Source organism: Garra rufa, chromosome 14 (assembly GCF_049309525.1).
Source record: "Garra rufa chromosome 14, GarRuf1.0, whole genome shotgun sequence".
In the NCBI taxonomy this organism is placed as follows: domain Eukaryota; kingdom Metazoa; phylum Chordata; class Actinopteri; order Cypriniformes; family Cyprinidae; genus Garra; species Garra rufa.
Window position 1 is genome coordinate 28,805,335 of NC_133374.1, and position 16,555 is coordinate 28,821,889.

At 36.6% G+C, this 16,555-nt stretch overlaps 1 protein-coding gene across 1 annotated transcript in view; it reads left to right on the plus strand.

The window, feature by feature from the left end:
* The window catches only part of dpf1 (double PHD fingers 1), a 73,695-nt gene that overhangs the window by 13,500 nt on the left and 43,640 nt on the right, over positions 1–16,555 (plus strand). Inside the window, 1 exon segment of the mRNA XM_073817844.1 lies at positions 8,090–8,119. Coding sequence (XP_073673945.1) covers positions 8,090–8,119 — 30 coding nt within the window.

Sequence of the window (16,555 nt, forward strand, 5' to 3'; positions counted from 1 at the left end):
TCGGAGACGTCTATTTGACGTCTGCATTTACATTTGCAAGACGTGTGCTCATCTGCAATACGTCTATTGGACGTTTCCTATCAGATGTCAAATAGATGTCTATTAGATGTCTTTAAGGTGTTTATGAATTAAAATGTATGTAAAACTTACATCTTACAGACGTCTGCCAGATGTTTGTACACAGCAGATGCTTTCCAGATCAAGAGATCTTTAACAGACATCTTGCAGACGTACATTTGCTATCTGGGTACGTTTACACTAGTGTGTTTCATTTTAAAATGCATAACTTTTGCTACGGTATGCCTTTCGCTTTTCCTCGAAAACTGAGACTTTCGAAAATGCTGTAGACCCTGTTTTAGTTTGAAAACTCCAGGTTTGCGTTTCAGTGTAAACGGACCAAAACTGAAAACGATGGCATTGCTGCTCACATTCGCTCTGCGAATCTTTGATTGCTGTGTAAACAATAACATCACGCTTATTCTGAATGATCATGTGACATGTGTTTTCGGTTGTGTAGTGTGGATGGAGATTGTTTCTGAAACACAGTGAAAACGGCATGTAGACGAGACCAGTGTTAACAGGGCCTAAGGCTACGCGTTTTCGTTTTAAAATGCATAACTTTTGCTACAGTTACGCCTGTTGTTTACAGTACATTTTTGAAAGTCTCCATTTTCAAGGGTCTAAAATGATTAGCCTTGATGACCGTGCTAACAATAACATGCTCATTATGAATGGTCATGTGACATGCGTTTTCGCTTGTGTAGTGTGGATGGAGATCGTTTCGGAAACAGTGAAAATGACATGTAGACGAGGAACATTTTCATTTTAAAAGGCCTTTTTAAAATAAAACCGAGCTAGTGTAAACAAAGCCTAATGCTACGTATACACTTGTGCGTTTTCATTTTAAAATGCATAATTTTTGCTACCGTTATGCCTTTTACACTACTCCGGCGTTTTCGACCCTTGAAAACGGACACTTCGAAAATGCTACAAAACCCATTTTAGTTTGAAAACTAAATCAGTGTAAACAGACCAAAACTGAGACTTTTGAAAACAATGGCGTGGCTGCCCACATTCGCTCTGCATCTTTGATGACCATGTAAACAATAACATCATGCTCATTATAAACAGTCATGTGACATGTGTTTTCGGTTGTGTAGTTTGGACGGAGATCGTTTCTGAAATGCAGTAAAAACACACCAGTGTAGACGAGGAGCATTGCGCTATGGGTGTCCCGAGTTCGAATCCTGGCCTGTGGACCTTTCCCGATCCCATTTTCCTCTCTCTCCCACTTTAATTCCTGTCATTACACTGTCCTATCTAAACGAAAGGCAAAATGCCAAAAATTAATCTTAAAAAAAGCAGTTTTAAAGCGAAAATGCACTAGTGTTAGTAGCGCCTCAGATGAAGTGATCATCATTGTAGCCAATCACGGTCATATTTGTTGAATGTACAAACACAATGGCCAATCAGCACTGTTTAAGAATCTGCTCAGCAGCGCTCAAATGTTAGAGGAAAATGAACGTTTTAAAAATTTCAGTACCTATTGGTACCAAAGTCGGTACTTTTGACAACTCTAACTTTAAATATTACTTATTCCTTGTTAAAAAAAAAGATTAAACTCTTTAATATTAATTTTGGTTATTTTTCTACACAATGGCCAATCAGCACTGTTTAAAAATCTGCTCAACAGTGCTCAAATGGCTGGGAAATGGAGGTTTTTAAAATTTTGGTACCGATTGGTTACTTTTGACAATTCATACCTTGTTAAAAATTACACTCTTTAATATTAATTTAGATTATTTAACCTAAATTAACATAGTGAATATAATCACTATGTGTTATTTTAAAGTGCTTTTAAAACAAAATTAAAACTAATTTTGTTTCTTTAATTTATGTTAATTTATTTTTAACTACTGTGACCAATTGTTGAAAAAGTAATAAAAACACTTAAATACTGCATAATAAACAAAATACAGGGGGTTTGAGCTATTTAGTATCTTCGTAACATATATTAGTAGTATAAAAATGATGTTTAACTTTATTCCATAACCTTATGCAATTTTTTTTAATCCAAAAATTAATATTGCATGTGATAGTTTCACAATATATACAGTGACAATTGCTCGTTACAAAGTTGTGTTAAAATTAATATATTGGTTGATTTTTGGAGTGCATGTGTGTGTTTGTGTTCAATCACTTGTGAGGTCTCTGTACAGTTCAACAGGAGTTTGGTATTTTACTGACTCAGTGCAGCCTCTAGAGGGAGCTCTCTGTTACTTTTCAGAAGGACAACTGTTAATTGAGACTAATTGGCACTGTAGGGAGTTTTCTGGTAGTGTTGTGAGTATAATGAGGAGTACACCAGTAAGTTTAAAGACAGATTTGGACAACATCTCCCTCTGCCTCCTCACCGGTTGAAATTAAATTGGCTACAGAAGAAGAGCTAATTTTGGAGGTTGTTCTATTTTTGAGGGTCATAGTTGAGCTTTGCACAGGAGTGACAGTGTGGATGCTGGAAGCTATGCGCTCCTCTCCAATCATCTTTTTTTCCTTCTCTTTTGGTTTGGGGAAAAGGCACCCTGCTCTTGAAGATCTTGTTTTCCTTTGTTTAGCTAGTGTGTCTGTGTCAGCCTGGCTTGCTTTGTGTAAATTGCAAGCGGTTATTACATGCGTGCATTCATATCGTATCAAGCATGCGTTATCAATGCCGAACACATTTTATTGCAGGATTTTACACCGCTCTTTAAAGGCTTTAGATGCAAAAAGGTCTCTTAAGTGGGCAGCATCTACTAAAAATAGCTCTCTAGTAGATTATAATTTGGATGCTTTCTTTCATTAGCCTTTGCTTTGATATATGCTGCCAATATAGCAACACTGTGCACCGAACACAAAGTAATGAAAATACAAGAGTAATTGCCTCAGATGTATCTGATTAGATCTGTGCTCCATTTGTCACTGATGCTGACAAATTAAAGTCTGGCCTAAAAGGTTTTGTCCAAACTCACCTTCACAATAAACATAGTCCCTCGCTTCTATTAAAGCAATCCATAGGTGGTCATCCACAATCGAACACTGGGCGCCTATGATACGAGAAACTCTGATTAAATTACGTAGAGAACTGCAGGGAACAGTGTTGATCGAGAAAATTGGAATTCACAGAGTTCGGCCTACTTTCAGACTGTATTCCATATGGCCGGTTTTCTCTCGTCTTCCAGCAAGACACGTTTCACAGCTTTCAAGGCCACCGCCACAGTATAATATAATGAGATTGCGTAAAAAAAAAAAGAAGCAAACAAACTGAGAGCGGCCATTTTCTACAGCTGTCAACTTATTACTGAAAGCCAGACTTGTTCCACCAGCAGCACAAACAGGAGTGAGGTGATGGAATGGAGAAGGGGGGCTTGACGGCTCTGTGCTCAGACTAGAAAGAGGCAGAGGGGGGAGGGGGCATCGGGTTGAACCTCAGGGGTGAGTTGCTTTGCATTTGTGTCTTTTTCGCTACCTATTTCCTTCCAAAGCTTTCAAGTCTGGGCCCAAGTCTACATCACAGTCACTCACTTTTACTTAAATTATTGGGAAGAAATTGTTTGCATTCTGTCTGCGTTGGTCAGGTTTTGCCGACCTTCTGGTGGCAAGTCAGTGGTCGCCAATTATGAAGAACAATGACTGCCACTTAAAAAAGAAGAATTCAATTATTTACTCATTAGTCAAGCCCGGAATTATTCATACCCCTGGCAAATTCTGACTAAAAGTTACTTTTATTCAACCAGCAAGTTTTTTTTTTTTATTAGAAATGACACCAACGTCTCCCAGAAGATAATAAGATGATGTACAAAAGGCATCATTGTGAAAAAAATTATTACTCCTCTTTTATTTACATTTGAACAAAAAGTGGCATGTCCAAAATTATTCATACTCTTTGCAAACGGTTACAGTCTATGGGAAAATCCAAAGTTCTATACAATTCCAAACAGTCCAAGCTGTTCTAAAGCATCCTAATTACCCTGATTCAGAAAAGGGCTATAAGACCATATCTAAATGTTTTGAAGTTCCAGTGGCTACAGCGCAAAGTATTATTAAAAAATACAAGACGTTCCGCACTGTGAAAAATCTCAGAGGACGTGGTCGGAAGCCAAAAGTGACACCTGTGCTGGCCAGGAGGATAGTGAGAGAGATAAAAAAAGAATCCAAGGATCACCACCAACGCCATCCTGATGAATCTGGGCTGTGCTGGTGGCAACATCTCAAGGCAGACAGTCCAATGGACACTGCACACCGCTGGGTTCGACGGACGCAGACCAAGGAGGACACCACTTCTCCAGATAAGGCACACAAAAGCCCGCTTGGTCTTTGCAAATGCTCATCTGGACAAAGAAGAAAACTTCTGGTCTTCTGTTTTATGGTCAGATGAAACAAAAATTGAATTGTTTGGCCTCAATAATGTAGCCTTTATTTGGCGTAAAAAAGAAGCCTTCAACCCTAAGAACACCATCCCCACTGTCAAACATGGTGGTAACCTAATGTTTTGGGGGTGTTTTTCGACCAGGGAACCTAATGACAGTAAACAGCACCATGAAAAAGGAGCAATACATCAAATTTCTCAACAACAACATCAGGCAGTCTGCAGAGAAACTTGGCCTTGTGCCCCAGTGGACATTTCAGCATCATAACGACCCAAAACACACAGCAAAAGTGGTGAAGAAATGGTTAGCAGACAAAAACATTAACGTTTTGCAGTGGCCCAGCCAGAGTCTTGACTTAAATCTAATTGAGAATCTGTGGAGGGAGCTAAAGATCAGGGTGATGGCAAGGAGACCCTCCAACCTGAAAGAGTTGGAGCTCATCGCTAAAGATGAATGGGCAAAAATACCAGTGGAGACATGCAAAAAGCTGGTCAGCAATTATAGGAAGCGTTTGATTGCTGTAATAGCCAATAAAGGCTTTTCTATTGATTATTGAGAAGGGTATGAATCATTTTGGACATGCCACTTTTGGTTCAAATGTAAATAAAAGCTTATATTTTTTTCCACAATGATGCCTCTTGTACATCGTCTTATTATCTTTTGGGAGAGTCCTGTGTCATTTCCGGTCAAAAAAAAAAACTTGCTGGTTGAATAAAAGTAACTTTAAGTCAGAATTTTCATATAAATCATATAAATCTGAAAAATTGTTGTTTAAAAATTGTTGATCATAAAGCACCATCTCATGATGTTACCGGTTTTCAAATCAAAATCCAAATACGACTTCCTGTAATGAAACAGGACATCATTTCATACATGTCCACTGTAGAGGACACCAGGATTAAAATCATTTTTATTATGCATTTTGGGAGACATAACAATTGAATAGAAAAATAAATAATATATCAATATTCTTATGAAATATTAGATATTATTATGAAAATCTGGCCAATTATTATTTCCATTATGACCATTCTTTTTTCAGCATCCTGTCCCAACAGCAACACATTAATATGCAAATTAGATACAGTTTAGATACAATGTGTTTAACCAGTTTATGAAAATTTTTACACACATACTGCATGAAAAAAAAATGGTATATCAAATCATTTTTATTATATGTTTTATAACATAGTTGAGAATCATCCTTACACAAACACACACATATATATATATATATATATATATATATATATATATATATATATATATATATTTTAGAAAAACTCAGTCCTAGTGTCCTCTACAGAGGACATAAAATAAAATATGAATAAAATATCTTTTTTTCTAAAGATTAAAACAATGTAATGGCATGAAAAAATACTAAATTCAGAAATCTTTTTTTTTTCTGGGTCTCAGGAGGTTAGACAGCCAAACCAAAAATTATTCAGACGCCAGGTATAATTTTTTCATATTTTTGTTTTTTACTAGTAGGTACAAGTCCATTTATGTAAGTGTTCATTTATGTCAATTGTTAACTGGAAAAAACATAAATATTTTTTGTTTTACATGAAAAAAAAATATGCGTAAATAATTTATCATCTGTATAAAAACAATAAACGTCGATAAAAAGTGCCCACCATAAACTTATACGCAGAGATGGGTAGTGCGTAATAAGATTACAAAAATAAAGTACTTGTAATTAGATTAAATTACATTTTACAGTAGACTACAGTTACGTTTTTATTGCTTACTTGATTACGTATTATTCATATTAAGATTAAAATACATATATCAAGTATCATTTTAAGTAAATATTTAAATAATTAATTTAGATTTTTTTTTAGTAAGTGATTGATGTTATTTTTAACATGATTCCCTTCAGTTTAGGAAATTAGTCGTTTAGAATAATCGTTTAATCGATAAATTAGTCGATAGATTAATCGACATAAAAATAGTCGTTAGTGACAGCCCTAAAACAATTGCAAGTGCTCACTGTGAGATCAGGTAGGTATTGACCAATAAATAAAGTATCTGCACATTCTGAACTGTAGTGTTGTTCAAAAAAATTAATGGTACTACCATGGCACATATTCAAAAATCTCTTTATTACAGTACCATTGTATCAAGTACAAAATGTATCGTATGAATCAGAAATGGCCACCAAACTAAAGCCAATTTGTTTTTTTTCTTCCAGCTATGCTGTTTCATTGGTCAGTTAGATCAAAGTGAGATCATAACACTCAGCATCAACTATCTGAAGGCTAAAATCGAATTCACACACACAATCGCATTCATAAACACACATACACACACACACACACACACACACACACACACACACTGACCTTTCACTCCCTCTAAGCATAGTTTTACACACAAAGAAGTGAGAGCGCTTCCTCATGGCACACTGGCATACACACTTTTCCCCGTGGATGCCATTCCTGGCCGGCTCTCCCCGCACACAAGCCAAACTCTGGTTGGGTTGCTTCAGGCTTTTGCTTCCTCCTATTGATTTTTCTTGTATTAGCTAACCTCGCCCATTTCTCCATTCTGTCAGCCTTCCTCCAAGATACCTAATGTTTTGGGGGCTCTCATATATAGCGGGAATACAATGGCTGCAAATAATGCATCTCACGGTAATGTAGTTAAAGAGGCAATAAGACGTGTTTTCCGTTTGCTATTCTTGTAACGGCTTTTCCTGTCAGCTGTAGAACTGCAGAACACAAAGTCAAGGTATTCAGATCCTAGATATCAACCAGGCCAATTAATCTGCTGGTATTTGGTCTGTTTTAAAAAATTATTACCATCGGCATGCTTGGTCAATTAACGGAAGTGTGTCTGGTCCAAAGGCTTCTAAAAGCCTTGTCAGTGGATAATATATTCTGTTTAAAATCTTTGAGTAATTATTGTATTTATTTAAATTGGTGTCTCATTTGATGTTATTAAAGGGATAATTCGTCCAAAATTGAAAATTATGTTATTTACTCATGGTGTTCCAAACCTGTATGACTTTTGTTTTATTCTTCAAAAGGAGATTTTATAATCTGTTTTTGTCCTTATAATGAAAGTAAATGAGATCCAGTGTTGCTTTGGGCAAAAACACTAGAAACATTCTTCAAAATAATTCCATTTGTGTTCCACAGAAGAAAGTAAGACATACAGGTTTTGAACGACACCAGAATTTTCATTTTTGGCTGAACTATAGCTTTAAATTGTATTATGTATATTGTAGGTCATCTTGTTCTTAAATATTGGCATCGGAAAACCTATATTGCTTTGTCTGTTCTGCCCAACAAAGCAAAAAGGCAGTAACTGCATTTTTGGTCAAAAATGAGTTATTATCATTTTCATGACATTCAAGGCATCCTTTGTTATGTGACAAAATATCTTATCTCAAATGTGTGTGATTTCGCGGCATCCTCACGGGACGGTTTTAACATTGGATAACAGGCTGGATGACAGGATAATTTTAAAGTCATTTTTCTCAGTTCTGCACTCGGCGTAGTTACTGCCTTTTTGCTTTGTAGGGCAGTGTTGTTCATGCTAATACATATTTCTGTTAATTTCTAATGGTTGGAATGGAGATCCATCTCATGAATTATCTTTTGACAGTATTTTTTTCCAAAACCTCCATATTGTCTGCATCTGCTCATGTATATTTCTGTCTTTTCTTCTCTTTCTAGGCAATCAAGTGGAACTGTCATAAAGAACAGGTATGCTGGTAAATCCAATACACAGATCTTCCTACTCCTCACTGGTGCATATCATACCCAAAGCACAGATGCAGTCACATTTACCATTGCTTTGATGAATTTTGCAGTCAGAATCCAGTTTTATAAATAGGAATCCACGTGATCTGGAGTTTCACATGTAGATTTTATCATTGGTTTTAAAGGGAAACTTTCGCCAAAATACAATCTGGGGTGTTTTTTTCGGATTGTAAACAAGTCAAACTTTCCTCTAAAAGCATAATTACGATGAAAGAGCCACTTTTAAGATTGACCGTGATTTCGTTTTCTGGTCAAATGGCCGGTGAATGGGAGTACTAGGGGCACTACTTTGAGTGCATCAAAATCAATATTTTTACAACACTAAGAAGGCTCAACACACCATGAAACTTTGCTCGAAGTATCGCCTGGGTCTCTACACGTGAACTCCAGCATTGAGAACATTGTTTGTGTACACAGAGTTTACTAAAAAGAAAGGTTTTGAACAATTCACTTACACTGTTTGGGTTTCCGCTCGCAGCCATCTTGCAGTGTCAATCTCCGAATGCGACGTAATAGTGAGGAGAGTAAAGATGGATAGCTCCTAAAGCATAAATGCACAGCTAATTCATTGTTTTGTTGCAAGTGAAAAACAATATTAACCTTCTAGTTGTAAAAAGAGCCTCATATACGAAACATTTGGAGATCGACACTTCTTGACTGGCAAGATGGCTGCGAGCGGAAACCCAAACAGTGTAAGTGAGTTGTTCAAAACCTTTCTTTTTAGTAAACTCTGTGTTCACAAACAATGTTCTCAATGCTGGAGTTCATGTGTAGAGACCCAGGCGATACTTCGAGCAAAGTTTCATGGTGTGTCGAGCCTTCTTAGTGTTGTAAAAATATTGATTTTGATGCGCTCAAAGTTATGCCCCTAGCACTCCCATTCACCGGCCATTTGACCAGAAAACTAAATCACGGTCAATCTTAAAAGTGGCTCTTTCGTTGTAATTATGCTTTTAGATGAAAGTTTGACTCGTTTACAATCCAAAAAACACCCCAGATTGCATTTTGGCGAAAGTTTCCCTTTAAGTTGGCCACACAAATTTAGCCAGTATTGTCCAACATGTAGCTGTTTGGTTTAAAAGTGAGCTCTTTGTGAGATTTCTACAAAGCTACACTACTGACAATGACTTGAGGAACCTACTGAGGAACACTTTGACAGTTTAAAGGATTAGTTCAGTCCCAGAATGAAAATTACCTGATGATTTACTCACTCCCTAGTCATACAAGATGTTCATGTCTTTCTTTCTTCAGTCGAAAAGAAATTAAGGTTTTGAAGAAAATATTCTCCATATATTGGACTTCAGTGGGGATCAATTGGTTGAAGGTTCAAACTGCAGTTTCAATGCAGCTTTATTCTTCGGCTGGGATCATGTAGAGTCCTTCTGAAGCTGCATTGAAACCACAGTTTGGATCTTCAACCCATTGGCCACCATTAAAGTCCACTATATGGAGAAAAATCCTTGAATGTTTTCCTCAAAAAACTTAATTTCTTTTCGACTAAAGAAAGAAAGACATGAACATCTTGAATGACAGGAGGGTGAGTAAATTATCAGGAAATGTTTATTCTGGAAGTGAACTTCTCCTGAACTTTGAAGATTCTCTTCAAACTGTTGCTCCACCATGAAAGTTGTTGATCTGAAGGAGAAAACTGACTATAGAAGAAGTCATTTTTGCTAATGCATGCTATAGCACCCCTTGTGGAAGGATTGAGTGTGTAGCATGTATTTGCATTCGTATATAATCTGATATATTTTCAAGATATAGAATCAAAATATTGTGGCCATGAATTTGGAATTTGTTCCCAGAATTTATTAATAAGTTTTAGTTAAATGGTTAGTTCACCCAAAAATGAAAATCCTGTCATTCATTTTGCCAGCACGGGTCACAAATTAAGATATTTTTGATGAAATCCGAGAGCTTTCTGACCCTTCATAGACAGCAACACAACTGACACGTTCAAGGCCCAGAAAGGTTGTACAGACATGTACAGACATCACTAATTGTGGCTACTTTTTGACTAAATTACAACTTCAAAAAACAATCAAAAGCAATTAAAGGAAGAGTTCACTCAAAAATGAAAATTCTGTGGGAATCAATGGGATCCAAAACTGTTTGGTTACCAACAGTCTTCAAAATATCTTCTTTAGTGCTGCACAGAAGAAAAAGTCAAAGCAATAAGTCTTGGGAACAAATTCTTAATTTGCAGCCACAGTATCTATTTTTTCTTCCACATGTCATGCGCAGGGCTCCATATTTTTTCAGATCTAATTGATTTTCATTGTGCTCGTGGGATATGAAAACAAGCTTTGCCATACAGAAAAGTCACCTTATCTCACCAATTCAGGAAGTTCTTGCGGGAACCGCTGTTTTGTCCCCAACTCTCTTCGACTTTTGGAGAGGCCCATTATGGAGTATTTTATTTAAAACATCCAAACTCAGTTTTTTAAAATGTGCTCATTCCGACTCATTTTGCCAGTACGGGTCACAAATTAAGATATTTTTGATTAAATCCGAGAGCTTTCCGACCCTGCATAGACAGCAACACAACTGACACGTTCAAGGCCCAGAAAGCTTGAATGGACATCGCTAAAATAGTCCATGTGACATCAGTGGTCCAACCTTAGTGTTATAAATCTGTGTGCAAAGAAAACAAAAATAATGACTTTATTCAACAATTTCCTTTCTTTAATGATTTTTAATGATGTCCTTACTATCTTTTGGGCCTTAAATGTGGTAGTTGCATTGCTGTCTATGTCTTAGTTTGTGTTTCGAAGATGAACGGGTTTGGAACGGGTTTGGAACAACATGAGGGTGAGCAATTAATGACATAATTTTAATGTTTGGGTGAACTCTTTGAAATCAAGTACAAAACTATCACTAATTGTGGCTACTTTTTTATGTTACAACTTGCCATCAAAACCAATTAAAGGGATAGTTCGCCCAAAAATGAAAATTCTGTCATAATTTACTTCCCCTCATTTAAAACCAAATCTGACTTTCTACCTTTTTATAATACAAAGGAAGATACTCTGAAGAGTGTTGGTAACCAAACAGTTTTAGTTCCCATTGACTTGCACTGTATGGTCAAAAATGTGATGGGAATACTTTGGTTACCAACAGTATTTAAAATATCTTCTTTAGTGCTCCACAGAAGAAAAAGTCATACAGGTTTGAAACAATATAAGAGTGAGTAAACAATGACAGAATTTTCATTTTTGTGTGAACTGTTCATTTAACTAAAACGAACAAATTCATTTCATTTCCACGTTATCTGTTTTTTCTTCCACATGTCATGCGCAGGGCTCCATATTTTTCCGATCTAATTGATTTTCATTGTGCTCGTGGGATATGAAAACAAGCTTTTCCATACAGAAAGGCCACCTTATCTCACCAATTCAGGAAGTTCTTGAGGGAACCGCTGTTTTGTCCCCAACTCTCTTCGACTTTTGGAGAGGCCCATTATGGAGTATTCTATTTAAAACATTCAAACTCCAAACAGAAAGCCTTTCAGAAATTGCTCGAAAACAGAAATCTTGAAAGCTCATTTGACAAGGTCTTTCTCTGAAGAACAATTTCTCACATAATCATAGAGACGCCAAACTTTGTTTTTTACTCGCTCGCCTGACCTTTAGATATTGCCTGGTCCATTGTGTGAGATTGGCCGCAGACTGAGTATCTGCTGAGTGTAGAGGTGTTTAAATGGAGCCCACAGCACTTCACCACAGGACTTAATATTTCCCCTCTGGTGGACCTGAGCACATGACATTCGATGCACTGTAATTTACTGCCCCTGCACACTTAGTGATTTTTCAACCCACATGTTGAGGATTGATTCCAACCTGCGCTGAATGACCAGGATGTGGCCTCCCAAATCAAACATGGACTAAATTAAAAAGAAAATGTGTTGTTTTGCTCTCGCCGCCATTTTGTTTGGAGAAATGAGGGTTATTTATTTCAGCCTGACTGAGTTGTTAGTCTTGAGCCACGGGGCTCTTCATCATTCCCCCGCAAGGAGAAATGGATGAGTTCACCAATCACAATGGTTTTACACTTACATCATCAACATCACCTCAAGCCTCTGTCAATTTGTTATCAGGCCTGTTTCAGGGATGTGGTCATTGTTGCATGATGCAATTTTCCTTCATTTCTCACTCCTGTTTGCAGACCGGTGCTTTTGATTACAACGAAACAAACGATGACGCATCAGAAACCGGGGACTGTGTCCCAAAACTCACCAGAACCTCCACAGGGCTAATTTTTACAGTAGCAGGGAGTTTATTCAGCCGGTTTGCACAAAGAAAGAAAGGAAGAAGAAAAGGCAACCGCAGGAGAGCAAGGTTAAGGAGGGTATTGTCAGGACTTTTTAAGCATCCCCCAATTATTTCTGCACATTTGATCTTTCCTTGTGTTAACAATGAAAGAGAAAATGCAGAAAAAACTTCAATGCTGAATAAACTAGAGCAGAATCAAAAGACTATCTGGACTAAATTCAATAACACTTTGAATTATAACATTACTACATGACTCACTCTGAAATAATTGATTTCGATTGGTCATTTGCCATTTTGCGCTATTAAATAATGATTGCTAAACTATAATTGCAGTGTTTTCGGCATAACTGTGTTTGCATCGAGGGAGACCTTGTGAAAATACACTGTAGCATATTTTTAAAAAGAGTAATTATCATAGAAATTAATCATATACTTACAGTTGAAGTCAAACGTTTGCAAAATGTTATTTATTTGACCAAAATAAAAGGGATCATACAAAATGCATGTTATTTTTTATTTAGTACTGACCTGAATGAGATATTAACACATTGTTTATATAGTCCACAAGAGAAAATAATAGTTGAATTTAGACAAATTGCACTGTTTAAAAGTTTACATACACTTGATTCTTAATAGTGATAGTTGTTCATGAGTCCCTTGTTTGTCCTAAACAGTTAAACTGCCTGCTGTTCTTTAGAAAAGTCCTTTAGGTTCCACAAATTCTTTGGTTTTTCAGCATTTTTGTGTATTTGTACACTTTCCAACCTTGACTGTATGATTTTGAGATCCATCTTTTCACACTGAGGACAACTGAGGGACTCTTACAGCAACCATTACAGAAAGTTTAGACGCTCACTGATGCTTCAGAAGGAAACAGAATGCATTAGGAGCTGGGGGTGAAAACTTTTGAAAATATCTTATTTTGCCTAAATATCGTATCTTTTTTTTTTTAATTTAGTACAGAACCCGTCAGAAGCTACAGACACTTAGATGTTTCCCAGAAGACAAAATATGTTAAATTTACCCTGATCTTCAATTTCAAAAGTTTTTTTTTTCTCTCTTAGTGCTTTGTGTTTCCTTCTGAATCATACAGAATCACCATTGTTGGAAAGGGTTAAAAAAAAATGCTGAAAAACTTGTACGACCTGAAGGATTTTTCTGAAGAACAGCAGGCAGTGTAACTGTTCAGGACAAAACCCATAAACAACTATCCATATTTTTATAAATTCAACTATTATTTTCTCTTGTGGACTATATGTAAACGTCTTTTATGTGAAATATCTTATTCAGGTCAGAACTAAATAAAAAATAACATGCGTTTTGTATGATCCCTCTTATTTTGGTAAAATAATTATTTTTTTGCAGATTCTGTAAGGTAAACTTTTAATTTCAACTGTACATGTGAGCTGAATGTTATGTTTTCAGACACTTATTTGCAAGTTAATTGCAATGAAATGAAATGTATTATAGGTTACATTTATATTAAATGCAATTATGTAGAACATACTTACATATGCATATATAATTTCATAATTACTTTTTATTGTGCTTGAAATATGGTAAAAATGTACTGCCCAAATGTACTGACAACCATTTATAGTAAACGAAAACAAATAAAATACTAAAACATAACGATGAAAACGAAATGTATTTTAAAGCAAAACTTTTCTTTTGACATTATTACTGTACAAAGCACACTTTTAAAAGCACAGTCATGAAAGTGTACTCTTTTTAAGTGCACTTAAGTGGCCATTTTGTGAATATTTTGTTGTATGCAATTATAGTTTTTTAAATATACTTTTAAGATTTGAAGTACACTAGTACTTCCAAAATTGATTCATTCAAGTGCACTTCTTTTCCACAAGACATCCTCCCATACACCCCTGCAAAAGTTTGAAAAAAGCTCATTAAACTTGAAGTCATATGTTTTCATATATTCAAATCTGAATGTAAATCACTACTGATCTGTAAAGCAATATATAACAGTTGCTACTGACTTATTCATGAGTGTTTTCCTGATGTTAAAATTGTTTTACAAATACAGCAGTTTGCTAAGCAGGTTTTTCAGTGCAGCCTCAGCAATAAAATCACTGTTCGGTACTTTTGTCCTGACCAGATTCAAGCATGCAAACATACTCTAGAGGACAGAACTGTTGAGTGCGCTCTTTTTTGCCACATAAACAATTAATGCTCACCGCTGTTCTCATGCAGCAGTGTTTTAAAACGGCGATTCCTAACACCTGAACCCTTTATGCAGTACTGTATATTTCAGTGCACATGCAGTATGTCTTTAACAGAGCTGGAAATGAGCTTTATATTTCTCAATTAGATGCGAGCCAAGAATTTTCTTTACCTCCCGTATGTCAGTACAAAGAGTTCTCTGCATAGACAGCTGAAAATTTAAAGAGCCCTTGAAGTTACTTTGTTTAGCGCAACATGACTCATCAATACTTTTGCTTTAATTTTCGAGAAGTGAAAGAATTGTACATTTTGAATGCACATACACTCAAGCCCGAAATTATTCATACCCCTGGCAAGTTCTGACTTAAAGTTACTTTTATTCAACCAGCAAGTTTTTTTTTTTTTTGTTGACCGGAAATGACACAGGCTTCTCCCAAAAGATAATAAGACGATGTACAAGAGGCATCATTGTGGAAAAAAATATTACTCATCTTTTATTTACATTTGGACAAAAAGTGGCATGCCCAAAATTATTTATACCCTTCTCAATAATCAATAGAAAAGCCTTTATTGGCTATTACAGCAATCAAACGCTTCCTATAATTGCTGACCAGCTTTTTGCATGTCTCCACTGGTATTTTTGCCCATTCATCTTTAGCGATGAGCTCCAACTCTTTCAGGTTGGAGGGTCTCCTTGCCACCACTCTGATATTTAGCTCCCTCCACAGATTCTCAATTAGATTTAAGTCAGGACTCTGGCTGGGCCACTGCAAAACCTTAATGTTTTGTCTGCTAACCATTTCTTTACCACTTTTGTTGTGTGTTTTGGGTCGTTGTCATGCTGAAATGTCCACTGGTGCCCAAGGCCAAGTTTCTCTGCAGACTGCCTGATGTTGTTGTTGAGAAATTTGATGTATTGCTCCTTTTTCATGGTGCCATTCACTGTGATTAGGTTCCCTGGTCCACCGGCTGAAAAACAAAACCCCCAAAACATTTGGTTCCCACCACCATGTTTGACAGTGGGGATGGTGTTCTTAGGGTTGATAGCTTCTCCTTTTTTATGCCAAATGAAAGCTACATCATTGTGGCCAAACAATTCAATTTTTGTTGCATCTGACCATAAAACAGAAGAAAAGAAGTTTTCTTCTTTGTCCAGATGAGCAATTGCAAAGGCAAGGTGGGCTTTTGTGTGCCTTCTCTGGAGAAGTGGTGTCCTCCTTGGTCTGCGTCCATGGAACCCAGCGGTGTTCAGTGTTCGTTGTACTGTCTGCCTTGAGATGTTGCCACCAGCAGAGCCCAGATTCATTAGGATGGCCTTGGTGGTGATTCTTGGATTCTTTTTTTACCTCTCTCACTATCCTCCTGACCAGCACAGGTGTCACTTTTGGCTTCCGACCACGTCCTCTGAGATTTTTCACAGTGCGGAACGTCTTGTATTTTTTAATAATATTTTGCACTGTAGTCACTGGAACTTCAAAACATTTATATATGGTCTTATAGCCCTTTCCTGACTTGTGAGCAGCCACAATGCGCAGCCACAGGTCCTCAGTGAGCTCCTTTGTCTTAGCCATGACTTTCCACAAACCAACAGTAGAGTGTTTCCTTTTTTTCACCTGTTGAGTTGATTAAAACAGCTGTTCCCAATGAATCAGGGTAATTAGGATGCTTTTGAATAGCTTGGACTATTTGGAATGGTATAGAACTTTGGATTTTCCCATAGACTGTGACAGTTTGCAAAGGGTATGAATAATTTTGGACATGCCACTTTTTGTTCAAATGTAAATAAAAGCTGAGAAATATTTTTGTCCACAGTGATGCCTCTTGTACATCGTCTTATTATCTTTTGGGAGAAGCCTGTGTCATTTCCAGTCAAAAAAAAAAAAAAACTTTGCCAGGGGTATGAATAATTTCGGGCTTGACTGTATGT